Source organism: Podarcis tiliguerta (genome assembly GCF_965153285.1).
Source record: "Podarcis tiliguerta genome assembly, chromosome: 9".
Taxonomy (NCBI): domain Eukaryota; kingdom Metazoa; phylum Chordata; class Lepidosauria; order Squamata; family Lacertidae; genus Podarcis; species Podarcis tiliguerta.
Window position 1 is genome coordinate 59124201 of NC_139542.1, and position 27408 is coordinate 59151608.

Genomic DNA, 27408 nt, shown 5'->3' on the forward strand with positions numbered 1-27408 from the left:
GTTCTGAATGACTTTATGATAAACATGAACACACAAGTAAACAACCTGGGATTCCCTGACAGCATAAACACAGAACAAGAATTCTTGATAACAATCCTGAATCGACTATCATGGGAATTCTCATGCAAAGCAGCATTTTTTTGCCAAGTATCTTGGTGGAGTGATTTGGAGTGCTTTCAATAACTTATCCTCGCCATTGACATTCACATGCAGGAAAAAAAGACCACTCTATATCTGGTTGAGAACTTTCCTGTGTCTGCTTTTGACAGGAACACACATGTACTCCATATTTTTCGACCAATACCATTTTCTCCTTTTCCTTTTGTGGAAAACAATAATGCTTAAGAGCAAGATGAGAGTTGAGCAAAGGCAGCACCCAAAGAATACGAGCGGCTTTTTCTGCGCTAGAAGCAGGCAGAACGTGCAGGTTGCTTCTTCCTCAGGCTGGTCACAGATGTTGTTTGCGGTCTCCAAGAGAAAGCCGTTGCGGCTAATGAGACGGTTGTAGAACGGAACGGACGCCTTGGCCTTGGCTTCGTGGGTGAAGAAGCCCAGTCTGGGTTTGGATTTTTCATCGGCGAGTTTAAACGCAAAATAGCCTCGGACGTTGACTTTGTCAATGTGGTAAGCTGGAAACGACAAGAAATAAGTGAATTATTCACTGTTAAATGGCGTTGCCCGAATGTGTGAAGCAAAAGGATTCTTTTACGGTGGTACCTTGGGTTACATACGCTTCAGGTTACATACACTTCAGGTTACACACTCCGCTAACCTAGAAACAGTTCTTCAGGTTAAGAACTTTGCTTCAGGATAAGGACAGAAATCGGGCTCCGGCAGCACAGCGGCAGCAGGAGGCCCCATTAGCTAAAGTGGTGCTTCAGGTTAAGAACAGTTTCAGGTTAAGTACGAACCTCCGGAACGAATTAAGTACTTAACCCGAGGTACCACTGTATAGTATTTAAAACAGATTGGAGAGGCTTGGCATGTCGATTAGATGCCTTCCTCCAAACAGGCCCCTCCATAGAAACAGCCCTTTCTGTAGTGGTGGCAGTCACTTTTCCAATTTTCTCTGGAAATGCTTCACGTTAAGTACAGTGAATGAATTCACAGAAATTGCAAATGCTTGTATGCATTGCTATGTGTTTAAATTTGCTCAGTTGGTAGCTGAATTCTAGAGAGTTCTCTAGTAGTTCTCATGTGATTGGCTAACGTTAGTCACCTGGGAGGTATCCGGTGAAGGAGAGACTCCCATTTTATGTGAAGCAAGATGGCTGTGTTTTAGAAATACTGTGAACACTGCTAAGTTGAATTGAGCATTGCAGGGCTGCTTCTCGGCTTGAAAGAAAGAGAGCAAAGCTGTAGGAGAAGGTAAAAGTGGAAATCTCTCATAGGAACTGCAAGGCAAGGCCTGAGATACATTGAGCTCTGGAAAGGGAGGGAAATAAAGTTGTTAGGAAGTTAGAGAGAAAGTCTGAAAACCCATGCTTAGAAGCATGTGACTGTAAATGTTATGCTCTAATTCCTCTATAGCTTGGAGTTTCTGCAAGCACAGTTTTTGAATGTTAAAGCCTGGGCATTGGTTTAATTTTCAGAGAAGGGTGTCAGTCATATATATGCTTTGAGCTTCTTGGCTACAATTTCACTGCCCTTACTTCAGCATTTCAGTGGTGGGCAGGTGGGGGAGCATTTGAACGAGAGCTATGTTCAGCTCCCATCAGTGGTGGCTGCCTGCCGCCTTAAATTATAATCCTGCTTAGACTATAGCTCTATGACATCTATGAAGCAGGGCATAACATTTTGGGTAACTTAAAAGAGCAGAAAAATGGGTCACCTGGGGTGGATCTAGACACAGGGGAAAAAATCCCGCTATAAATAAATCAGAAATTAGATAGTATAACAAAGAATCTCTATGGGAAAATCACATTTTAAAATTTCCTGCTCTTTGGCGCCATCTGGCATGTTTATAGCGCATTCAAATCGCTGCTTCTTTACTAATGTAACTGAGTCCCCTATACTACTGGGGAGGAGGAAGGGAAAGTACCATTGCACAAGTTTGCTGTGCTAGCAGAACAGCTGTGTTGTTGTTGTTGTTTATTAAATTTGTATGCCGCCCTTCATCCGTAGATCTCGGGGCTGTTCACAGCATGAAAATACAAGATAAAAAAAAAAAATACAAGATAAAAACACATTATGTGTCTCTTCTAGATTAGCATCTTTTACTATCCACTCACCTTTTAAGGCTTCCTGGACATATTTTTCAATGTAGTATTTACGAAGTCCATCGTCAATTAAAGACTGATCGTCTATCCCGTTTGCCGTGATGTAGATATTTAGGTCGCCGTAACGTTTTCTAATCCACTTTAGGATTTTGCGTAAGCCGGCAGGCACGACCGCTGAGCGCGATGGGGAGTTTAGGCAGGTGATGTCTTGCAGAAATTGAACGTCCTGATCAAAGTCATACCGACTTCCATTTTTAGACTCGTGGATCACAAACCGCGTGGTGAAATGATTGAGCGCGTAAAAATCAGCAGCCCCTTTCACCAGTTCCTTCTCTTCCTTTGTGAAATACGGCAGGGAAGAACTAGAGAGCCCTCTGCTATTCTTGTAGTCAAGGTATTCTCTCATAACTGCAGGGTAGTCCCCCGTCTTAAAGATCGGATCAGAAAACCAAGCTATTTCAAACTGAAGGAATCTCTCGGCAGCTTCCCAGTGGGTGTCCACAAATGGGTTGGCGGGTTCTGCCCAATCAGAATGCAGAGATAAAGAGATCTGACCATGCTGTGTGGATCGATATTGTTTATCATAAACATGCCAAGCCGAGGCATGGGCTATCAATAGATTATGGGCGGCCTGATATGTGTGGTTACTGCTGCTGTTATAAATATCGCTGAGTCGATTAGGTTCATTTATTGTGATCCAGAATTTAACCAAGTCCCCAAGCTCCCGAAAACACACCTCTGCGTAGGTTCGGAAAGCCTGGACGGTGGACTGGTTCAACCAGCCACCATTCTGGACTAAAGGACCAGGCAGTCCCAAGGAACGGTGAGTTGGATAATATAAGGTGACCACAGACTTGATGTTGAGTTTGAGCAGCTCACTGATCACGCATCGATAGTAACGAAGGACTTGGCCATTGATGGATTTCAAATCGCCGCTAGGCAAAAGCAGCGACCAATTCAGTGCAAATCTATAATGGGTGATTTTCAATTTGGACAGCAGGTCAAGTTGCGTTTTAATGGTAACAAAATCTGTACATTGAGCTGGTCGGGTTTTCAGTTTCACTCCCTTCACCTGGTAGAAAAGTCCATCGCCAGTAAGGTTCCAGAGATAGAGGTTAGGATCGCAGAACTGTGGTGAGGAAGCGACAGATTCTGCCTGCAAATGACAATCACATAATTTGATTTTTAATTTAATAAAGGGTATTGGTTTAGTTTCACAACTCCAATGGAGACCAGTTATATAAATGGTTCTTGTAAGTTGTAACGCTACCAGTCTAAATGATAAACAGGCTTTTTTTCTCTGTATCACTAGGTGTCACTAGAGCAGTTCTACAGAAATACAAAGAAGCGTGTAAACACAGTCTGGCAGAGATGGTGAATTCTCCAACTTGCTTGGACCGCCGTTCACACGCAAGCAACAAAAGGGAGAGCGGGCCAGCTTGTGAAAACTATAGTTTTAGAAATGTGGTTCTCTCAAGCAGCCTCCATCAAGCTGATGTCCTGTATGTGTTTAGAACTATTAGCTCCAGCCAGCACAGATGTTTGGGAGTGATAGTCCTAAACATCACAGAATAAATGGGTGCAGGTCACTTTATGTGGGCACTAAATGTGTCACTTTATGTTGTACAAGTCTTTTTAAGAAATGCAAATAGCAGCCGCAGGAGGGTCAGTCAGTCTTGGGGTTGTGAGAACAGGTAAATGAGAGTGCAACCCACCTCTTGCAAAACTTTCCCTTCCAAAACTGATGTTTGATGGAAAATAGATCTTTGACTAGATTAATATGGGGGGGGGGGGCTTGAAAACCAGGCTGTGTGTGACAAAGTAGAACACTGAGGGAGAAATAAAAACATGGCTGCTGCCATCAGGAGCCAAGAGCTGCAGGCTCTCCTGCTACTTGGGTGAGGACATAACCTTACTGCAGGGTTGAAAACATTAGGTGCCACCAGCCATTGTGGAATCAGGAAAGAGCAGTGTCAGCAACATCTACAGCAGTGCTTTTCAAGCTTGGTTGCTTAGATGTTGTTGGAATACAATTCCCATCATCCACTGCCAGCTTAGCCAATGGTCAGGGAGGAGGAAGTTCTGGGGATCCAGCCTTGAAGAGCACTGTGGGTAGGCACACATTTTACATCTTCAGCCCCCTCAGGACCTCTAACTCCTGCCCAAATCCTTTGGACTCAGCTTGACTGGTAAAGAAAAAGCAATTTATATGCGTTGTATGTGTGATATAACATTGCGTCACCAGATGGCGATGAGGCGTCCAGTTTTTCTCTACGCGTTTTCCCTGTTTGCATTTACAATGCTTTGAACTGAAACGCTTCTTTGATGTTTCTAGATCCAGCTTTTATTAGGTGTAATTTTCCTGTTATTGCCAGAAAATCAAGACGGCTGCCTTGGAAGACTGTTGTCAGGCAGATAAATAGGACAGAACTTTTTAAAAGTGAATGATTGTGAGACACACACACCTCTCTCAAAATAGCACCTGCAAGGCAACAAGCGATTGGAAGCGCCCCCTCCCCAAAGGAGTAAATGCAGATATTTGTGTGTATAAATTTATACCTGCTATTATTTCTGCTCTCTTAACTACATTTTCCATCTTGTTGCTGCTGCATTGTTTTATTCATATTTCATCGCTCTGAACTGAAACCATCTGTTTCTCTGCCAAATTAGCCTCTGCAGACCTAACAAGGTTTTCTACTAAAACTAATAAACACAATGCTATATCCCCAAACTATCTATTAGTGCAGATGGATGTCATTTTTAGCATGATATCCACAGGCTTTCTTGTGGGTGTGCGTGCGACTGGCAGAAACTGAGCTGAATTAGGTTTCATTTGCCAGCCTGTAAAAGTACATCGTTTTGCTCTGCTTCTCGAGAAGAAGAAGCCCTGACGAATGTGGAAAGGAATATTTTAAGAAAATTATGGCTTGGATCCACTGGTGGAGGAAGATGGGGTTGGGGGGAGCGCATCACCCCCAGTACCTTGATCATGGTGGGGTGCCATTGATGCTGTCCCCCCTCCGCTGGGCGCCACGCCCCCGGGACACACGCCAGCCATGCCCCCGCCTGCTCTCCGCCCCCAGTGCTGGAGCATGAAGCTCCGCCACTGCTTGGATCCAGAGGGTTCCCTGTATGAGTGGGAGATGCTGCAGGATGTGTCAGTGGTACCTATAGGAAAAGACTTCAGAGCAAGCATCTAAGACAGGCATCCCCAAAGTCAGCCCTCCAGCTGTTTTGGGACTACAACGCCCATCATCCCTGACCACTGGTCCTGTTAGCCAGGGATGATGGGAGTTGTAGTCCCAAAACAGCTGGAGGGCTGAGTTTGGGGATGCCTGATCTAAGGCCTCAAATAGCGGAATGAGCAGAAGGGCGCCCAAATATGTTGTGAAGTAAAATATGTTTCTCTTTAAATAACCCTCCCACCATATAAAGCAAATAAGTTCAGAGTTCAGCATTACTTAGCTGTGGGTGTGTACCTCAGCCCGTCTGCTGACTTAGCCAATTTCCAATTCTTTGCCCCCCTGTGACCAAGTGAAACTTGACCCTCTTTTTGGTAGGCAGAAGAGGCTGTAACAGATCAGAGGTGGGTGACAAAGTCCCGCTGCAGATGCTGCACATGATATGCAGTTCCTTGGATCAGAGCCAGGACAGTGGTACCTTGGTTCTCAAACGCCTTGGTACTCGAACAACTTGGAACCCAAACACTGCAAACCCAGAAGTAAGTGTTTCCAGTTTGCAAACCTTTTTCAGAAGCCTAATGCACCCCGTTTTGAGTGCCACCCTTCCGTTTTGAGTGTTACGCTGAGGTCTGTCTTTGTTATTTATTTTGCATTTTTGTTTTTGCGGCTTTTTTGTGACTGTGTGGAACCCAGTTCAGCTCCTGATTGATTGTGTGACTGCAGTACATTGGTTATTGCTTTCATTTTATGAATCAGTGGTCTCGTTAAATAGTAAAATTCATGTTAAATTGCTGTTTTAGGGGTTGTTTTTAAAAGTCTAGAACGGATTAATCCATTTTGCATTACTTTCTATGGGAAAGTGTGCCTTGGTTTTGGAACGCTTTGGTTTTGGAACAGACTTCTGGAACGGATTCAATTTGAGAACCAAGGTGCCACTGTATCATCTTAGCCTCAGATTCACAGCTGATTATTCTACCGCCACAGTTCTCAGGGAGTGATGCACATTTCCTTGAGAATGTATGGGTGGTTGCTAGGAAAGGAATGATGTACCGTATTTTTCGCCCTGTAGGACGCACTTTTTCCCCTCCAAAAATGAAGGGGAATGCAGGCTTTCGCTGAAGCTTGGAGAGCAAGAGGGATCGGTGCGCAGGCTGTGGTTAAACCACAGAGCCTATGACTTGCCGATCAGAAGGTCAGCGTTTCGAATCCCTGCAACGGGGTGAGCTCCCGTTGCTCAGTCCCTGCTCCTGCCTGGTAAATGGAAGGTAAACAGTGTTTCCGTGCGCTGCTCTGGTTCGCCAGAAGCGGCTTAGTCATGCTGGCCACATGTACACCAGCTGTACACCGGCTCCCTCAGCCAATAAAGCAAGATGAGCGCTGCAACCCCAGAGTCGGTCACGACTGGACGTAATGGTCAGGGGTCCCTTTACCTTTACTATCCTACAGAAGCAGGAAGGAGAGCTTAAATTTACCATCACTTGCTTGCTCCCCTTTAGCGTCACAACTGGTGAATAAATATTCTTTATTTCACATGGCATCCTCCCCCTGCCATTTCTGCCAAATATGTACTCTGCCGTATTTTCATAAGGAAGTTATCTTATAAAAGTCTGTCCCAGAACTTTTTACTAGGTGAAAAGAAATCCTGTTGGTCTAAACTGTGTTTTAGTAGGCATTATGTAGCGTATTCTGCCATTTGTGTCGCAATGTACATTGTACTTTGATGGGCAGAATCTTTTGTCTAGTCAGATGAAAGTTGGTTTAACTGACAACAGAGGAAGGGTGAAAGTTAGAACTCTCAGTATGCAAAAGAGGGATCGAAAGCATGCATATTCCGATTGGTGGCTGGAGGTTTAGAATTGTTAGTTAGACTATGTGATTGGCTGTGGTGGCTAGAAAAAGTGAATATATGGCTGGGTGCGAGTCAGCCAGAGTCAGTTCCCATCAGTGGACAGCTGGAAGAAGAGTCTCAAGGCAGAAGACTTGAGAGGAAGCAGCAATGGATTTAGGTCAGTGCAGGCAACCCACCCCCTGCATAGGGTGCCAAGCTGAGGGGGTGCATTAATAATAATAATAATAATAATAATAATAATAATAATAATATCTACGTTTATACAGGGAACCTACTGAGAAGATCCATAAAAAAGCAACTGTACTAAAATGAATTATTGTGAATATAAGAAAGATTTAGCTGGAGGGGGGTCCGCGGGAATTTTGTCCTTGCTCAGGGTGCAGTATTACCCAAGTCCACCCCTGGAGAAAGGCAGAATGGCTTGGTAACAAAAGCTGGGGCAGCTGAATCACTGGGTTTAGGCTGGGGGGGGGGGAATGAGGGTGGAGGAAATAAGAGGGCAATCTGAGAAAGGAGCTTTAACTGCTTCCTCAAAGTAAAAGTAAAAAAATAAGCAACTGGTATTTAAAGTGACAGTAATAAGTTTGGGTTAAAGCTGACTGAAGTCCAGAGGTAGCATTATTATCAATTTACGGTGGGGTGGAAGGTTTGCAGGCTCTGAAGGACTTGCTCACAGATTTATTGACAGCTGTACGAATTATAGCTAGGAAGTGGAGGAGGCAAGCAGAATATAAAATGGAATAATGGTATAAAGAAGTTTGTTATATAGCTATTAACAGTGCTTTTTTCTGAAAAAAAAGTTTAGGGGTGTGGCGTTCGTACGGAGCCCCCGGTCGTCAGGGGTCCCTTTAGCTTTTTAAGTCCATAAATTACCATATAGCATATATTCAACACAAAAAACAGCGACAAAGGACAGCTGGACATATAAAGGGCCCCATTACCTTCAGTAGTTTAGGGCCTCATCAAACCTAAATCTGGCCCTGGTCATCCCACATTTTCCACTGCATTTCCCATCACTTTCCTAACTGCAAACATCTAAACTTTTTGGGAAGCAGGTTTGTTGTGCAGGATCTCCAGATCAACTTCAATTTGCAGGCTGAATTTGCTGCTGTGCGGCTGAATCTCACCTGAAAACAGCAGCTATCTGAAAGCACCTATAGAGTTCCCCATCCCTTTCTTTTTAAACTGCTTTATGCCTTTGTGTTTCATTTGTTTTCTACTTCTGCATTACGAAGATGGCATACAAATGCCGTAAATAAGTAAAATGCCACTTGAGGAAGCAGGGAGCATGGATATATGCCTGCATTAATTCTATTTCCAAAATGAACCAGGCACAGTGTTCATATAAATCCAGGGAGAAACTTCAAACTAGATTCATTTGTCAGACTATTATTATCGGGTGGCAAGATGCTAAAGAGAATAAGGTGGAATCTACACACATATTAAAAAATGCTGTGAAAATGCTTTAAAAAAAAAAAAGTTTTGAAAAATGCATTGAATTTTCCATAGCTCACTGTTGCCATCTAGTGTCGCATTTGTATATTGCACTTTACAACACACTTAAAACATTTTATTTGCAGCTGGATAGCTGAGCTGGATAGCTGAGGGACGCGGGTGGCGCTGTGGGTAAAACCTCAGCGCCTAGGACTTGCCGATTGCATGGTCGGCGATTCGAATCCCCGCGGCGGGGTGAGCTCCCGTTGTTCAGTCCCAGCTCCTGCCCACCTAGCAGTTCGAAAGCACCCTTAAGTGCAAGTAGATAAATAGGGACCGCTTACTAGCGGGAAGGTAAACGGCGTTCCGTGTGCTGCTCTGGTGCCGGTTCGCCAGAGCAGCTTCGTCATGCTGGCCACGTGACCCGGAAGTGTCTGCAGACAGCGCTGGCTCCCGGCCTCTAGAGTGAGATGAGCGTACAACCCTAGAGTCTGTCAAGACTGGCCCAAATGGGCAGGGGTACCTTTACCTTTACCTGAGTACCTAAGTCTCCTGCATCTTTAATAGCTGAGTAGAAGAGCTTGCAGAACTGGGTATGCCTGTTGAAATTCTACATAACAAAGGTGCAAAAGATCCATCTCTACCCTAAATAAGAAATAACACTAATAACTCAAATAGGTCTTTTAGATGCATTTGTCTTCTTTTTGGTGGCTGCAGGAAGATAATGTTGTTAAATTTAGCTCAGTCCAAGGACAGACTTGAGATGCTTACGTTTTTTATTATGCCTACCTTAATAACTGACTCCGTCACACCCCAGGAGAAGTCACAGGGAAACTGGCCGTGGAAAGCTGGTTCTTTCAGAGGAAAGCCGTTTTCTTGTATGATTTCCTTGTAATAAAATGCGGATGATTTGGGAATCCTCTCTTTTTCTTTGCTATTAAAATCTACATAAAACAATCCACGTCGGTTATTGTAGGCATGTTGCCATTCATATCCATCCAGGAGAGACCAGGCCGTGTAACCAAATACATCGATTTGATCGTATTTAATTGCTGCACAGGAGAAATGAAAGTAAAGGGACAATATTAGAAAACCAGACTATGATTTGCATTACAAAGTTTGTACAGTAAAATGGTTTTGGAACAGGGTATTCAGGAAGTTCCTTTATACTCAGCCCATTGAGTTCTATAGCTTTGTACTGTCGCCATTGGATGGTAATGGTTCTCCATTGTTTCAGAGTGTTATTCCCAAGGTTACTTGGAGATGTCAGTGACTGACTCTTCTCCTAAAGACATATTCTCTGGTGGGATGGACAGACCCTATTTTGAAGCAGGCATTTGCTCTGAACGAAAAGCCTACACTGGTACCAAGTTCTACTGCCTGTGTTTTCTGACTGATGCATGGAAAAGCACATGAACCTGACCTTTGAAGAGTTTGTAAGTAAACCAATGTTTAACTTGCCAAGTATGTGGTAATATTCTGAACATACTTAGGACAGTTATGGACCAAAAGAGGTATGTAGCTTTCATTCTGCAAGTCACAGATATTTCCAGTGATCAAAGGATAGGACCATGTGAATATACTACTAAGAAAAGAATTGAACTAATTGGATATTAGCTTCAGTGTTTTCCCTCAGGACTACAGTGGTTAAATTCCCTTTCTATGCCTGCTGTCATCCTCTTAATTATCGGTCATCTCCACCCCCCTCGACAACTGCATTTTTTATATAAAAAACTGCAATAGGCTGCATGCGTACATACATAAACCATAAGCTTGTTTAAGGCTGCTTATTTGTTTACAGTACCACACGTGAGCCAGCCTGTTTGCATGTATGAATCTACGATGTGTAGAGTGAGGTTTGGGTCCAAATTCCTGTTTGGAGAAGTGAATTTCCATGCTTGAATAGCGGGACCTGCATATACATTCGTTCAGATCTGTTGGGTGCATTCAAAAACCCAGAAGCTTCACAAACCTTGCAAGACCTTATTAATAAAATTCTTCATCAAGTAGATGACTGTGGTGTCTTCCGTTTTCACGTGGCTGTTGGTAAACCAGCCGTTTTCTGCAATCAGGATTCTAGGATTGTTATATTCCAACTTAATCCAGTTCAACACTTCCCTCAGGTCGAGCGAGAAAACCTGTCCCATTTTGGGTAGTTTCTTTGGGGGTATAAAGTTATTTGGACCAAAGGAAAATGCAAAGAAGTCAGCGGTCCCTTTAATGTAGTTCTTCTCAGTCTCAGTACTGTTTGGCAAGAGAAAGGCAAATTCCGTCTTCAGCTCTTCTGGGTAATCTCCATCCCCATGTATTGGCTTGGCAAACCACCCAAGCACTTTCTGCATGGACTGCTGACACTTTCTGACGTCTTCTTCATTCTTGGATCTGCTCGGTTCGATCCAGTGGGATCCCAAAGTGATCGACAAAAACCCTTTCTGTTGTGGCCGGAAATGCTTGTTGTAATTATGCCAGACTCTTGCATGTGCCTAATGAAGAAGACGAAGAAGGAGAAAATACAAATGGAAACGTCCTATCAGTAAGTATTTTGGATTTGGTGTTAATATACTACAGTACTGACGGGGTTTTATTATCATTTTTACAGAGATGCAAATAGATTGGCAACATAGTCAAATGAGAGTCTAATTGCTCATTATTAATTGTTGTTTGCTAGCAGCCTCATAGGGATGCAGGTGGCGCTGTGGGTTAAACCACAGAGCCTAGGACTTGCTGATCAGAAGGTCAGCGGTTCGAATCCCCGTGACGGGGTGAGCTCCTGTTCCTTGGTCCCTACTCCTGCCAACCTAGCAGTTCGAAAGCACGTTAATGTGCAAGTAGATAAATAGGAACCGCTCCGGCGGGAAGGTAAACGGTGTTTCCGTGTGCTGCTCTGGTTCGCCAGAAGCAGCTTTGTCATGTGGGCACATGACCCGGAAGCTGTACGCCGGCTCCCTTGGCCAGTAAAGCGAGATGAGCGCCGCAACCCCAGAGTCGGTCATAACTGGACCTGATGGTCAGGGGTCCCTTTAGCTTTTTAAGTCCATAAATTACCATATAGCATATATTCAACACAAAAAACAGCGACAAAGGACAGCTGGACATATAAAGGGCCCCATTATTGCACAGATAATGCACTCCTCACAGATGTGGAATAACCATTATATGACACTTGTAATGTGCAAAAAAAGTTTTGAAAAACCCATTGAATTTTGCATAGCTCACTGTCGCCATCTAGTGTCACATTTGCATATGGCACTTTACAACACATTTTATTTGCAGCTGTGTAGATTATTTGAATCCCCACGGCGGGGTGCGCTCCCGTCGTTCGGTCCCAGCGCCTGCCAACCTAGCAGTTCGAAAGCACCCCCTGGTGCAAGTAGATAAATAGGGACCGCTTACCAGCGGGAAGGTAAACGGCGTTTCCGTGTGTTGTGCTGGTGCTGGCTCGCCAGATGCTGGCCACGTGACCCGGAAGTGTCTGCGGACAGCGCTGGCTCCTGGCCTATAGAGTGAGATGAGCGCACAACACTAGAGTCTGGCAAGACTGGCCCGTACGGGCAGGGGTACCTTTACCTTTACCTTTTTAGATGAGTCCCAGCTTGCTGTTTTCCATCCCAAAGGTCCCTGTTTCACATCTTACTCTTCGTGTTCTTTATTTGAGTAAGTTATCCCTGAACCTGAGCACTGTGATCTCTGGAAGACCAGCAGTATGAAAAAAAGCAAAACAATGTTTGGAATGGGATGAGAGAGTATCAGTTTTGCTTAGAAGGGTCATGAAGGGCATTTCAAATGTATTTTACTTCCACGAGGCAATTTGACCTCTCCTCCTGAGATAAAGGTGCATGCCAGATTATCTAGCGTTTACCTTTGCTTCTGACGTGGGCTTCTTTGCCTTTGTCTGGAGAGAACATCTCTTTACATATGGAGAAAATGCTGACCAATGTTGGGAAACGCTTCTCAAGAGCCGAACCATCAATGACTCAGCAAACTAATTCTGCTCAGAAATTAGTTAACTTTGAAATTCTTACTCATGTTGCATGCATGGGTGTAGCCGGGGGCTGCCCCCCATATCAAGTAAGTAATAAAAAATTACTTAACTAACTGACCAATCGATTCACACATCGCTTGGTACTGCTGATTCTAGTTGCAGAACTTGATTCAAATAGCAACCAAGTTGAGGACTGCTTCAGACTGGCATCATGGAAGAATCTGCTATCAGTTGTTTTATGGGCTTCCAATGCCGCAATCTATGTCAGGACATCTGCCCAAGGTCTAGACATTAGCATTAACCTTTGAGAGGGAGGGAAAAGGGTGAGAAGTCTGCATTCAGGGCCTGTAAGACAGAGTTGTTCCACCTGGCCGTTGGCTTAGAATCAATTTGATTCCCTCCCCCCCTTTCTTTTTTCCTTTCTTCTCCTGTGATGAGGCCAGTGGCGTAGCGTGGGTTGTCAGCACCCGGGGCAAGGCAAGTAATTTGCGCCCCCTAACCCGTGGATTTGCGCCCCCTAACCCGTGGATTTGCACCCCCTAACCCATGGATTTGCGCCCCCTAACCCTAACTCCCAGATGTTGCGCCCGGTGCGGCCGGCCCCCCCCTGCAGCCCCCACGCTACGCCACTGGATGAGGCTGCATTTTAATGTTTTAATTGTTTTAATGTTGTATTTTAATATTGTTTTTTAAGTTGTATTTCAATCAACTTGTTTTTATTATTGGTTGTTAGCTGCCCTGAGCCTGGTCTTGGCTGGGGAGGGCGGGGTATAAATAAATTTATTTATTATTATTATTAGGCATTTACCAATGAGTCATATCCCTGCTCAACCATGAAACTCTATGGTTGGTGTCTAGTGGACTCAGTAGATTGTTGAGTGATTCAGGATATGAACATAGGAACAACCTTACTAGATCATACTAAAGGACTGTCTAATTCAGCATTCTGTTTCCCATGGTAGCCACTCAGATGTTTCCGGGAAGCCCACAAGCAATAGTGAAATAGATCTCCTCTCTGAATCTGTCTAATCCCCTTTTAAAGCTGTCTGAGGGCCTGTTTATTGTGCATTCATCCTGAATTGCTTGCAGGAAGGTTAGGCAGCATTAGGGATGCCATATTTCAAAAAGTGAAAATCCGGACAGAAAACTTGCCGAGCTTTTATGGGAAGTCGGCAAAAACGGCATTGCCGGCATGGGCTGCCATGTGCCTGGATTTCCCCGAGCACTTTTCCTATTTCTGCCTGGACACTGCTACCGACTGCCGCAGTATTCTGGATATGGCTGGGAAATCCTGGACGTATGGCAGCCCTAGATAACATTGGCTATTTAGTAAGCATTCATCCTGATTTGTTTGTGAGGAGGTTAGATAATGGTGCATTGGGTGCTCTCTCACACATTCTAGTGCATGTTTCCATCACTTTTCTTATGGCAAAATGAAATATACTCGGAGTCGAGAGTGGATTTCATGCTCTTTATTCAGCTCATAGTGGTGAGGAGAAATGGAAGTTCCCCCAGAATGTCTGCTTTATATAAATTATTTACACAATGGGCCCCATGTGATTGGCTAATTCCGGGATACTCCTGTAGGCCAATCAGGTTGCAGATTCACTTCCACCTGGAGTTGGATTGGGTGACTCCTGTGGACCAATCAGACTGCTGCATTCTGAATCCTGTTGTTCTAGGGCCAATCAGACTGCTGCATTCTGAATCCTGTTGTTCTAGGACCAATCAGACTGCTGCATTCTGAATCCTATTGTTCTAGGACCAATCAGACTGCTGCATTCTGAATCCTATTCAACTCAGTACATAACACAAAACATACGATATTTGGGAGGAAGTGGGTTTGTTGCAAAGGACTTCTCAATCGACTATATTTATGCAACTGGAATTTGCCAGTGTCTGAATGAATCCCACTAGGAAATGGCTACTGTCCAAAAGCGCCATCAATTCATCTTGGGGTAGCAAACTCCACCATTTAACGATGAGGCTGCCTCTTGTACCCAGCATGCACTGCTCTGAACTCCTTGCAGAAAGAATTAGATACAAATGTGATCTATATAAATAAAAATCAACATGGGGGGGGCGGTTTGGAGACACCCTGCAACTTTCCACCTCTGGCACTTATTCCTGACATCTCAACTTGATTCATGCTCTGACTGATAGACCTCAGCAACAGATTATTAACTGCAAAACAAACAAGCATAAAAGTTAAGACTGACCACAATATATGGATTTTCATTTTCATTTTTTAAAAGCAGATCTTGATTGCAGTTGTTCTTTCCCCCTCCCCCCGGGTTGCTGCTCGATACCTAATCTGCTTTGCACCTTGAAGATCAAGGCTAAATGTAAAGGCTAAGTAGATAGTGGCGGCACAATCAATAATAGGTGCTATATCCTCGCAGGTACACGGGATTTTCTGCACCTTTCCCTGTTCCTCGGGCATTTGATGTACAATGCCAAATTAGTTAATATAAATCCATTAGGAATGCTTAGAGCAGTCAGGAATGTACGCCTGAACAGATATTAATTTTTACAGTACCGCAAGTCTCGAGCAGCAGCTCCTGTTTGTACAGTATATAGTTCACAACATGTGGACTGCTTGTAACAGGCTAAACAAGTTCCTGAAACAGAACTCTCTTCTTAACTAAAAAGTTTGCATTGCTATTTCTTGATCTGGACGCCTTGCTTTATCTTGCTTTGATTTGTTTATATCACTTATTTTGAATATTTCTGGGGTACCCTGGCTATGTGAAATTTCACAAAGAAGCGGCAAAATTAAATCCAAATATCTTCTGCTTCTGCAAGGGTATCCACGACCTCTTGTGCAAGCTTGAGGATGGCTGCATGTTGCAGGATTGTGTGAACGCTTGCACAAGCATTTACAGCAGATCTGCACCAGCAGATATTTATTTTCCCTTACACTACTGCTTCTTCTGATCCCATTGCTTGTTTACCATCTGGGGAGGAGCAGGGGTTCTTGTGAGCCAAAAGGTAAAACTGAAATAGAGCAGAGGGAGCTAATTTGGTGTCCCACCACAAGATAATGTTGTTGGACTACATCTCCCACCAGCCCTAATCACTAGCTATGCTGAACAGGGCTGATGGGAATTGGAGTTCAACATCATCTGGCAGATACCATGTTGGCTACCCATAATACAGTGGTACCTCGGGTTACATACGCTTCAGGTTACAGACGCTTCAGGTTGCAGACTCCGCTAACCCAGAAATAGTGCTTCAGGTTAAGAACTTTACCTCAGGATGAGAACAAAAATCATGCTCCGGCAACGCAGCAGCAGCAGGAGGAGGCCCCATTAGCTAAAGTGGTGCTTCAGGTTAAGAACAGTTTCAGGTTAAGAACAGACCTCTGGAACGAATTAAGTACTTAACCCGAGGTACCACTGTATAGGGAAATGAAACAAATAAGTAAAAACTCGTGCTGTGGTGACGGTTCCAGTTTCCTGTTATCTTCTGAGCCTTTGTTGCAGAAAAACAAAATGGAAAAGCCTGCCCTGCACTTATGTCATCTGTCAAAAATTGGTTATGCTATGTTTAAACGGTTATCTCCAAAAGTCACCAGAAGGCAATGCCATATCCTCCAACGTTTTTTCGATGAAACTAGGGACATCCAATTCCATAATGATAATTTTACTATTTATACCTCACACATCTTACCGGGTTGCCCCAGCCACTCTGGGCAGCCTCCAACATATATTAAAAAAAACACACAACAAAACATTAAACATTAAAGTGCAAGTAGATAAATAGGTACCGCTCTGGCGGGAAGGTAAACGGCGTTTCCGTGCGCTGCTCTGGTTCGCCAGAAGCGGCTTAGTCATGCTGGCCACATGACCCGGAAGCTGTACACCAGCTCCCTCGGCCAATAAAGCAAGATGAGCACCGCAACCCCAGAGTCATCCACAACTGGACTTAATAGCTAGGAGTCCCTTTACCTTTAAGAAAAAGTGAGACATTCCAGGATCAAATCAGAAACCAGGACGGCTTCTGTAAATCAGGGAAATCCCTGGAAAATAGGGACACTTGGAGTGTCTGCAACAGGGCTGCTGGTGTAGCAAAAAGAAATGCCATGCTTTTTTTATAACTGAAAGATGTGACAGAGGTACACTTACAATTATATTATAGATTACATTTTACCATTTGGAAATAAGTCCAAACCTTTTTGTGTGGAAGATGCTATGTGGCAGTTAATTAGTGTTGACCAAACACAGATAGCATCTAGACCTTGGGCAAAAGATTATCTTCAACCACCTTCCTTATTGTGCAAGAGAAACTAGGGGATCGAGTGATATTGCGCTAGTTAACCAAGCTCCATCTTTCATCCTAATTAAGCCAAGGACCAACTCAGGAGTGACAATACCTTTCCAAGTATCAAAGGTCTTATGCCGACTAGATACCCAAGATTAGGTTGCCAGCTACCAGCAATTTCGGTGGTTACTAGATAACCAAGATTTTATCTATAATTCTATAGTAAATAGGAACTCATTGGGGTGGGGGGGTGGGGAGAACCAAGGTACATTCTGCATTTATTTTATTTTGTAATCTGGAATGCAATCTGCTCCCTGACCTGGCCACAACTTTTGATTTGGGGAGGTGCGTGGCATTTTACAAACCGAGCGCCCAGTTTCCATGCCCTGATAGACAGAAAACACATAGTCTGGCTCACATGGTGAAAAGGGCCTAAATCCTTTGCAAACTCCAAATTCGAATGTCTCTAAATGTGCAGTGTTGAGATAAGTGAAACTAAAGCCGCTATGTTCTGCTACCAGAACAACACCCTGAGCAAACTCTTGCACAAATGGAAACAGAGCGGCAGAATCTTATCTATGCAGACTCTTGCAGAAGCTCCCATTCAAGGTTGTGTATATATTACATTTTCAAAGCACATTCAAAACACATTCTTTCCCACAGAGAATTCTGGGCACTTTAGTTCTCCCCTCACAGAGTTATAATTCCCAGCCATGCTTAACAAACTACAGTGCCAAGAATTCTTTGAGGGGGAAATGTGTTTCACAGGTGCTTTCAAGTTATCATGTGAAGCATATTTGCTGACCAGCGTGAGTGGCTATTTTCTTTCTGTCCACAGTCCTTTGGATTGGGGTCCTTCTCCAAATTCATTTCAGCCTTACAGTGGTACCTCGGGTTACATACGCTTCAGGTTACATATGCTTCAGGTTACAGACTCCACTAACCCAGAAATAGTACCTCAGGTTAATAACTTTGCTTCAGGATGAGAACAGAAATCGTGCTCCGGCGTCGCTGCAGCAGCAGGAGGCCCCATTAGCTAAAGTGGTGCTTCAGGTTAAGAACAGTTTCAGGTTAAGAACGGACCTCCGGTGGTTGAGACAAAATAAAACTTACACTTCTATCATCATGCCCCCAGTCACATTTGTGACTGAATGTTAAATTTATATGTCAGGATAGCTCAGTTGATTAGAGCATGATGCTGACACTGCCAAGGTTGCAGGTTCGAAGCCTGTATGGGACAGCTGCATATTCAGGTTGGACGAAATCATCCTCAGGGTCCCTCCAACTCTATAAGGGTTGCCGTATGTCCGAAATTTCCCAGACATCGCTAGAATACAACAGTTGGAAACAGTGTCTGGGCGGAAATTGATTGGGAAAATCCAGACATTCCATGTTGGAAGTCTAAATTTTGGTGAATTTCCTTAAAAATAGCTCAAACACTTCGTTTTTATTTTTTTTGAAGATTTTCCAAAAAAAGAGAGAAGCTAAACAACTTGCTTAGCCTACTGCTGATTAATCTAGCCTTCCTTCACCCCACTTCAATTCTCTTTTCTCAAGAGCAAGCATGGTTTAAATTTGAATTCCAACCACAATGTATCTCTTCAGAAACACTTTTACTCAGATTATGCACTACTTACCATGAACAGCAAATGCCACGATCCGTCTGTGGTTTCCCATCAAAAAGCATATGACACCAAGGAAATTCTTACAGCCTAATCCTATACATGTTTACTTGCTTGAAAATCTCATTGAATTCAACTCAGCTTCTGCCCAACCCAAGTCAGTGTAGCCTCAGTTCTCTACACTAACAGCAAAGTCATTATTTGAGTCCTGATCCTTATGTAGCCAAAACTGTGCCATCCACTCACAAAAGGAAGTATCAGTAGGACTGGTTTTGGAGAAAAAAATCTGTAGGAAAATAAACTGAAAGGGCAGGGGGAAACCCAAAATATTTCAGTGAGGGCTGAGAGTGTGCTCAGTGAGCGATAGAGTGCAGAGCATCTGTTGGGAGGGGAAATGGAAAATTGGGATTCAAATGGAGTATCCTGGAAAGGAACATGGCTAGCTGTCTGGAACCGAGGCTTAACAGGAACACTCCAAATTATTTAATGTACAGTGGTGCCTCGCAAGACGAAATTAATTCGTTCTGCGAGTCTCTTCGTCTAGCGTTTTTTTCGTCTTGCGAAGCAACCCTATTAGCGGCTTAGCGCTATTAGCGGTTTAGCGGCTATTAGCGCTATTAAAGGCTTAAGGGATTAGCGGATTAGCTGCTAAAAGGCTATTAGCGGTTTAGCGGCTTAGAAAAAGGGGGTGGGGAGCGGAAAAAAATCTCAAGACTCGCAAGACATTTTCGTCTTGCGAAGCAAGCCCATAGGGAAATTCGTCCTGCGAAGCGCATCGAAAAACGGAAAACCCTTTCGTCTAGCGGGTTTTCCGTCTTGCGAGGCATTCGTCTTGTGGGGTACCACTGTAATGTGTCATTTCAAAGCAATCCTCAGCCTTGAACTCTTTTGTTGTAGGTTGCCCTGACCCTTGGTGACACCTGAGCTCTGAAGCTGAAGGCCACCGGAGGGTCATGACACCTCTGCCTTAGTAGGTCCACTGTGACACTGAAGAATGTTCAGGGAAGGTCAGCTTGCAGCTTTCAAACAGGGGTTTGGGCTGGGTGTTCATCAGTATGCAGATAATACCCAGCTCTACCTGCCTTTTAAATCAGAACCAGTGAAGGCGGTGAAGGACCTGTGTGAGTGTCTGGAGGTGGTTGGAGGATTGGTGGCAGCTAACAAATTGAGATTGAATCCTGACAAGACATAAGTACTGATTTTGGGGGACAGGAGGCAGGCAGGTGTGGAGGACTCCCTGGTCCTGAATGGGGTAACTGTGGCCCTGAAGGACCAGGTGTGTAGCCTGGGAGTCATTTTGGACTCACAGCTGTTCATGGAGGCGCAGGTCAATTCTGTGTCTACCAGCTCCAGTTGGTACACAGGCTGAGACCCTCCCTGCCTGCAGACTGTCTCGCCAGAGTGGTGCATGCTCTAGTTATCTCCTGCTTGGACTACTGCAATGAGCTCTACGTGGGACTACTTTTGAAGGTGACTCAGAAACTACAATTAATCCAGCTAGACTGGGGACTGGGAGTGGCCACCAGGACCATGTAACACCAGTCCTGAAAGACCTACATAGGCTCCCAGTCTGTTTCCAAGCACAATTCAAAGTGTTGGTGCTGACCTTTAAAGCCCTAAATAGCCTCGGCCCAGTATACCTGAAGGAGCATCTTCACCCCCATCGTTCAGCCCAGACATTGAGGTCCAGCTCCGAGGGCCTTCTGGCGGTTCCCTCCCTGCGAGAAGCGAGGTTACAGAGAACCAGGTAGAGGGCCTTCTCGGTAGTGGTGTCCGCCCTGTGGAATGCCCTCCTATCAGATGTCAAGGAAATCATCAACTACCTGACTTTTAGAAGACATCTGAAGGCAGCCCTGTTTAGGGAAGTTTTTACTGTTTGATGTTTTATCGTGTTTTTAATATTCTGTTGGAAGCCACCCAGAGTAGCTGGGGAAACCCAGCCAGATGGGCGGGGTAAAAGTAATATATTATTATTATTATTATTATTTATTATTATTACCTGGAGATGCCCACCATGTTTCTTATGAAGAGAATAACATTCCATAAGAGAAGAGACTGTGGTCATTAATTGACTGGCTTCCACAGCTCGCAACATGTATGTCTCCAAGTTTATTACTTTGTGACAAATGCTTAGTTAACAACTGTCTGGGAAGGGCGTGATATCAGTAGTACAATGGGCATCATAATCCTTGTGTTTTCTCTATGGGGTTCTTGCATATCTTGTGACAAATTAGAGGTAAATCATTCCTTGATTTTAGGGCCTATACCTGAATAAAGTAAAGATTCCTTTATCTTATTATTTTTGCACAGCTCCTATGAACATCCATTTTAACCCAGAGACATTCACGATCTTACATTCAGCGTCTCTCTTTCCTGGTTAAACAAAACGAGTATTCCTAATGCAATTATTAGCAGAATGTGGCTCAGTAGTAGAAGGTCCTTGGTTGGATCTTTGGGGTACGACTCCTGCCTGAAATTGTGAGCAGCCACTATTGGTCTGACTTGCAATAAGGCAGTTTCTTATGTTCCTACCCTGCCCTGAAAGAAAGTAAGACGGGGAAAAGTCCAGCTGACTCATTCAGCTTATGTTGGTGAAACAATTCTTATCTGCCTTTGTTGACAGGTGGAGGGAACCCCACCAACTGACTCCAAACGGAGGTCAAAACATGAGAGTTTGCTATAAAAATAGAGCACATCGTGTTCTTTAATTTCTGCCAAATGGAGGAAAACCTGGCACCTGCACTTCTTTTGTTTTGAGAGCAAAAGTGCAAATCAGATTTTAAAAAAGAAAGTCAGCAGCAAAACCTGTTGTAAGTATCACGGAAGGCTTAGAGGGCGTACCAGTCAGGAAGATGGACAATAACTTTCTGTATCACAAGCAAGAGCAGAATAGATACAGAAAACAAAGTCCAGTGCCATCTAGTGACTAAACGATATAATGACGCTATCCACATAATATATCCACTCTTTCTCTCCAAGTGACACTCAACCTAAAAAGGCTGGGCTGAACCTGAACTTCCTACTGATTCAGATATTTAAACACTACATTGGATCGGCTCCTTTTCATGCTTGTTTTAGTAGATCACTGGACAACATTTCAAGGCCTTGCTTTCTGCTGGATAAATGGGACTTGTAACTCAGTGCGTTAAGTCCAAAATCAAGTGCCAAATGGTCAGCTCCTAAGAACATCTCCTGCTGTTGGCTCCTACAGTGGTGGTGGCATCCAGAATTTGGCTGATTTCCTCCTTTCCATTCTACTATATCATGTGCTGCTTTTTCTCTCCTTAAACACTCACTCACTCACTCCCACCCAGTGTACCTGAGAGTTGCTCCACACATATCGGACCACCACCTGATGACTTACAGTTGAACAGAACAAGGTGACATTAACATTCTATGTTTAAATGTGAGGAACATTGCAATTTCAGGGGAAAAAATATTTAGTTTAAAATTAATTCAAGGCAAAGTGCAACCTTTGGATTTTTGTGAAGTGTGGTGGGATTTTATACAATATGCTAACAATAATAAATTAAATGTATTGATTCCAGAAGCAAATAAGAATGTTTGGCTATCATGAGAATGTCAGAATATAATTTCAGTGTTTATGGATAGGATATATCTTATTCAATTGTCATTTTACTTTAACCTTGCTTACGGTCCTGATGATTATGCCATGATATTAGTTTATGAATATCACAGCAGAGCTAGGGTGAAATATAATAAAATTTACAAGAAAAGAAGTAAAAATGTGAAATGCCTGAAAACCGATAAAAATATTGGAGAGGGGGACATTCTGGCTGTGTTTGGTTTCTGATGCTCAGTTATTCAATCAGGTCATCATTTGATGTTGCAACGTGCAGGTATGGACCAACCCTCTCCAAACTCCTCCCCTTTCCTTCACTCATTGCTGAGCCTCTGTCTAGGAAAATGTCTAAGACAGGCTTGGCAATAGCCACTTATGAAAGAATCACTTCAAGGGAACTCAGATTTTAAGGACCCTTTTTGCTAGGGCTAATGGAAATTGTAGTCCCAAACCCCTGGAAGGCACCAAGTTTGCAATGGCTAACCTAGTTACTTTTTGTGGGCTGAATTGCAAAATGATTGTGTGTGTGGAATTGTAGACAAGTCCTAAGTTATCACAAGAAAGACCAATGGATATTATTTTGATCATTCTGTCAAGGGATGCTTTTCTCAAATGATGCAGTTGTGGTGGGGGCTGTACTTTTCTTCTAATACCCCTTCCCCCAAATTATGCAGAGTATTTCTGTGTACAAATTTTAGGGCATGATCCGCAGCTGGAATAAGAGCTCTGATTTCACTAAACGATAACTAAGTCAACAGAAAGAAGCTAACTTCTGTTGGATATATAATTCAGTTAAGGGAGGGGTAGCTACCCTAGTTCAATTCTAATAAACAGCTGTAAGCAGAATTGGCTTGACGTCATTCTTCAGGTCTTCAATATTGACATAAAGGATATTTCTCTTCAGACAATTAAAAAATACATGGTAACATTGTTTGTTCAGTATAGTGGCTACTATTTGAAGTGTGATTGTATCAGGTTCGGCTGCATTATTTAATTATTCTCTATGTTTGATTGCTTCATCAAGCTACAATTTGTCAGATTTAGGACTATTTAATATGTGTTTCTTTTAGGGCAATCAGATAATATCAGCATATGCAGGTAATCCTTATGATCCAAGGCAAACAATCATGAAAGGAAGTGCAAGGGTTTTTTTGGGCAGACAAGCTGTTATTAAGGCTACAATCCAACCAGGCTTCAAGTGCTGTAAACATATTTTGATTTGAATGGGAATATACTGTGCCATCATAAGCATTGCTCAAAACATAACACTTACTGAATTTGATTCAGCCCCTAGTCAGGGATTGCAGATTAAGAGACACATTCTTGACTTCCTCAATGAAATTTATGGTACTGAAAGAGTCATATTTAACTAAATTCGTCTCAGAGCAGCAGACCCACTGAAATTAATGGGCCCAAATTTATTCATATATATCCAATAACTTCAATGGGTCTTCTCTGAGTAGGACTGGCATTGGCTACAACCCAATAAGTCCTTAATTTTGGGGGGACCAAAGCTCAGCAGTTGGCAACATGGTTCAACTTCCGACATCTCCAATTAAAAAGCATAGGGTGAGACACAATGGGAAAGACCCTAGCTGTCAGTCAAACAACTGATCTAGGTGATATAGGGCAGCTTCAAGATCCACAACTGGAACATGGCCAAATTTGCTGCTTATTTTTACTTTTAATAAAACAAGTGTTGAAATCATTACATGGACAGAGATAAGGAGCAGCACGTTTGTTTCTGCCCAGGCTTTTAGCCTGCAACAAGAATACAGATTATCGCAAGCATTACTCTCAGCTTTGCAGTCATCGTATAAATATTATACTGGCTCTCCAGCGGCAGTGAAACTTAAATCTGTGACAGTGAAATCTCTCTGTACTGTACCTTGATCAGATTATGTCCTACCAGGGGGACAACGCTTTCTTCCTTCTCTCCGGGCGCATGGATCCCTGTGCCATACCCATGCCAAGCAACTAGATAAGGATTGTGGATCGTAATCCAGTACTTAACTCGATCGCCAAAAGCTTGGAAGCAAAAAGTTGCATAGTCATCGAAAACACCGATTAGGGATTCGTTTTTCCACCCTCCATATCTCTCGTACAGAATCCAGGGCAAATCCCAGTGGTAAAGGGTGACCACAGGCTCAATATGCCTATGAACCAGAGCGTCTAGCAGACTGTTGTAGTATTGAAGTCCCTTTTCATTGACAGCTGTCACCGTCCCGGTGGGGAAGAGCCGTGGCCATGAAATTGAAAAGTGGTAAGAAGAAACTCCCAAAAATTCCAGAGCTGCTAAATCTTTCTGCCAAAAAATGTAGCTGTCACTGGAGTCATCTGAACTGGAGTCATCTGTCCTGGAACCAGCTCTCAGCTCTGAATGGGCGAACTGTTCCCATATCGACGGTCCCCTTCCATCTTTCCTTTGGGCACCCTCCACCTGAAAAGCGCTGGTCCCCACACCCCAGAAGAACTTTTTGGGGAATGTGTCCTGCAGAAACATCTGGGTTTCATTCACAAAACTTGAACTGGACTCTTTCCCCCAGACAGATCTTCCATCGTTGTCAAGCCCAGCAACTGTCGGTATAAAAATGAACGCCCACAAGGCTAGGGATCCTTTCAGCTTCTGCATAAACATTGCGCCTTTCTGGAGTGTACGCTAAAAGTCACATTTTCTTTTTGGCGGCGCCTGCAAATGCATCCATTCCCCGGGATCCCTGCTGCATAGCTTGTCTTCATTTGCCACAAAACTGCTGGAGTGTCTTATCAAAGCTTCAGCAGGGGGAAAAAGCAAGCTTGTGACTGTAAAAACCCTGTTAATGATTAGCTTGGCATTGCAAGACTTAGGATGGGTCACGACAAAGCAACATAATCCCAGGGAGATCACCTTCTCATGACCACTAGGACACCTGAGGGAGATTCTTTTTTTGCCACAGAAGAATCACGAAGGCTTCTCTCCATCAATGCCTAGTTGTTCTGAATGTCTGAAATGGCAGTCTTGGCAGCTGTCTGTCAGAGGATGCTAGCGGCTGATCCAATTACATTTAAAGGGAATAGAGACAAATTGGCTTTTTGACACAATTACCCACATGCAGAAAACATGCTGCCACTGCTTAATCAAATAAACGGTAATTAATAGGAGGAAAGGCCAACCAGAATTGTCTTCAGAAGCCCCCGCAGCTACATGAGGATGTGTGAAAGGCTAGCAAGCTTATGGCAGGACGAGCTTTTATAAGTAGGAGCTCTGCATACACTTCAACGTTTCTCTGATGCGCAAATATAGGATGTTGGACAGCTGGCTTGACAGAATACACTTGGAAAGGATCTAGGGGTCTTAGTAGACCACAAGCTTGACATGTGTTAGCAGAATGATGCAGCAGCAAAAAAAGGCTAATGCTATTCTAGGCTGCATCAATAGAAATATAGGGTCCTGAACAAGGGAAATAATAGTAGTACTGCTATATTATTTCATGATCAGACCCCACCAAATCTACAACTGTATGATTCTATGACATAGGACCCAAATATCTGAAGAAGAAGAAGAAGAGGAGGAGGAGGAGTTTGGATTTGATATCCCGCTTTATCACTACCCGAAGGAGTCTCAAAGCGGCTAACATTCTCCTTTCCCTTCCTCCCCCACAACAAACACTCTGTGAGGTGAGTGGGGCTGAGAGACTTCAAAGAAGTATGACTGGCCCAAGGTCACCCAGCAGCTGCATGTGGAGGAGCGGGGAAGTGAACCCAGTTCACCAGATTACAAGTCTACCGCTCTTAACCACTACACCACACTGGCTTCCTCATCTGCTAGTTCAAACCTTATAATCTACAGAGGGTGAGACCCTGCTGATGTCCCATCAGCTATTATGTATTATGGAATGATCTGAGATTGGGTCTTTTCTGCCACGGTCCTGCCATGTGAAAATATGGCCGTCGTCTTCATTGACAACTCAATACATCTTTCTTTAGGCAGAGGAGGAGTGTAGTTGTAGTTAAGAATGTTTTGATTCTGGTATTTGCTGTATTTGGTTTTATGCCTCTACTTACTGGTTTTAATGTACTGCATTTGAAATATACTCAGAGTTGAGTGTTGATTTCATGCTCTTTATTTTAGCTCATGGTAAACAGTGAATGTGCTTTCCCCCAAAACCTCTGGCTATATATACAATACAGTGGTACCTTGGGTTAATAACTTAATTAGTTCTGGAGGTCTGTTCTTAACCTGAAACTGTTCTTAACCTGAGGTACCACTTTAGCTAATGGGGTCTCCCGCCGCTGCTGCACAATTTCTGTTCTCATCCTGAAGCAAAGTTCTTAACCCGGGGTACTATTTATGGGTTAGCGGAGTCTGTAACCTGAAGCGTCTATAACCTGAAGCATCTGTAACCCGAAGAACCGCTGTACTGTACATTAGTTACACAATGGGTCCCGTGTGATTGGCTGATTCACTTCCTCCTGGAGCCGGATTGGGCAGCTCCTGCAGACCAATCAGGTTGCTGCCTTCTAGGATTCTACCTCCCTATTGTTCTAGGAACCAAGCTCAGTACATAACAGTATTTCAGGTATTTTGTATAATTATAGTATAAAGGCCTGGGATCCCGTGGTATGAATTCAGCTAGCACAGAATTCTAGTGCAGCAGGTTGCTCACCATGGCAAGACGGTTGTTGTTCTGATTTTTTATTATGTGTTTTGTGGTTTGTATATTGTGATTTTATCTTGTGAACTGCCTTGAGATCTATGGAGGATGAGCGGTATACAAATTTAATAAATAACAATAATGAAGGCTGGATTAGAAATGTTATTAATCACAGTGACCCTACTTGTAAATAAGGGATTTTGTGGGATTGTTCTTGATGACACTTTACAGATATCAAATAGAGATCAAACCAAATAGAAAGGCAATAACCTTACAGGTGGTTTTATATGCTCTTGTCTTATAGAAACATCAGTGAGTGTGTAAATTCTGTGCAAGGCTGCAGTTAGGAGAATTTAGCCTGAAACAGGCATCACAAATCTTACCAGCATTTCCTTCTCTATCTTATAAGCCTCCCTTATATGAAGGAAACGAACATATACAAGAATAAGGCAGTTGTTCCCAGCAATAGTGTGTTTCTCAGCAGGATTTTAAAAAAACAACAACAAAGTGATGTAGGAACCGGTCAATAAGAAAAAAAAGAGGAATAAAAAAGCAATATACTGTATTTACAATTAGATTAAATAGACACTTTTATACATGGCTGGAACATAACTATCAGTTGACAAGGACTCCTAATATG

The 27408-nt window shown here is 43.4% G+C and overlaps 1 protein-coding gene across 2 annotated transcripts; it reads right to left on the reverse strand.

Annotated features, from left to right (window-relative positions):
- On the reverse strand, positions 1-27189 carry KLB (klotho beta). 2 transcript variants are annotated; one of them, XM_083458105.1, is made up of 6 exons: positions 25914-27189; positions 24023-25662; positions 10657-11167; positions 9474-9736; positions 2232-3375; positions 1-629 (listed from the first exon to the last, which is right to left on the reverse strand). In XM_083458105.1, the coding sequence occupies exons 2-6, from the start codon at positions 24770-24772 to the stop codon at positions 229-231; spliced, it is 3069 nt and encodes a 1022-aa protein (XP_083314231.1). In that variant the 5' UTR covers positions 24773-25662; positions 25914-27189; the 3' UTR covers positions 1-228. The 2 variants fall into 2 exon arrangements, with proteins under 2 accessions (XP_083314231.1, XP_083314230.1); XM_083458104.1 differs by having other exon boundaries at positions 24023-27189.
- Between the last annotated feature and the right edge of the window lie 219 nt (positions 27190-27408).

What these genes read in the sequence shown, in the direction of transcription:
- KLB (XM_083458105.1), bottom strand. Translation starts at nt 24,772, where the DNA reads ATGTTTATGCAGAAGCTGAAAGGATCCCTAGCCTTGTGGGCGTTCATT. An exon ending in TGACGGAGTCAGTTATTAAG is followed by an intron (nt 3,376 to 9,473) that starts GTAGGCATAATA and finishes TGTCATTTGCAG; the next exon opens with GCAGAATCTGTCGCTTCCTC. An exon ending in TGTCCAGGAAGCCTTAAAAG is followed by an intron (nt 630 to 2,231) that starts GTGAGTGGATAG and finishes TGTCGTTTCCAG; the next exon opens with CTTACCACATTGACAAAGTC.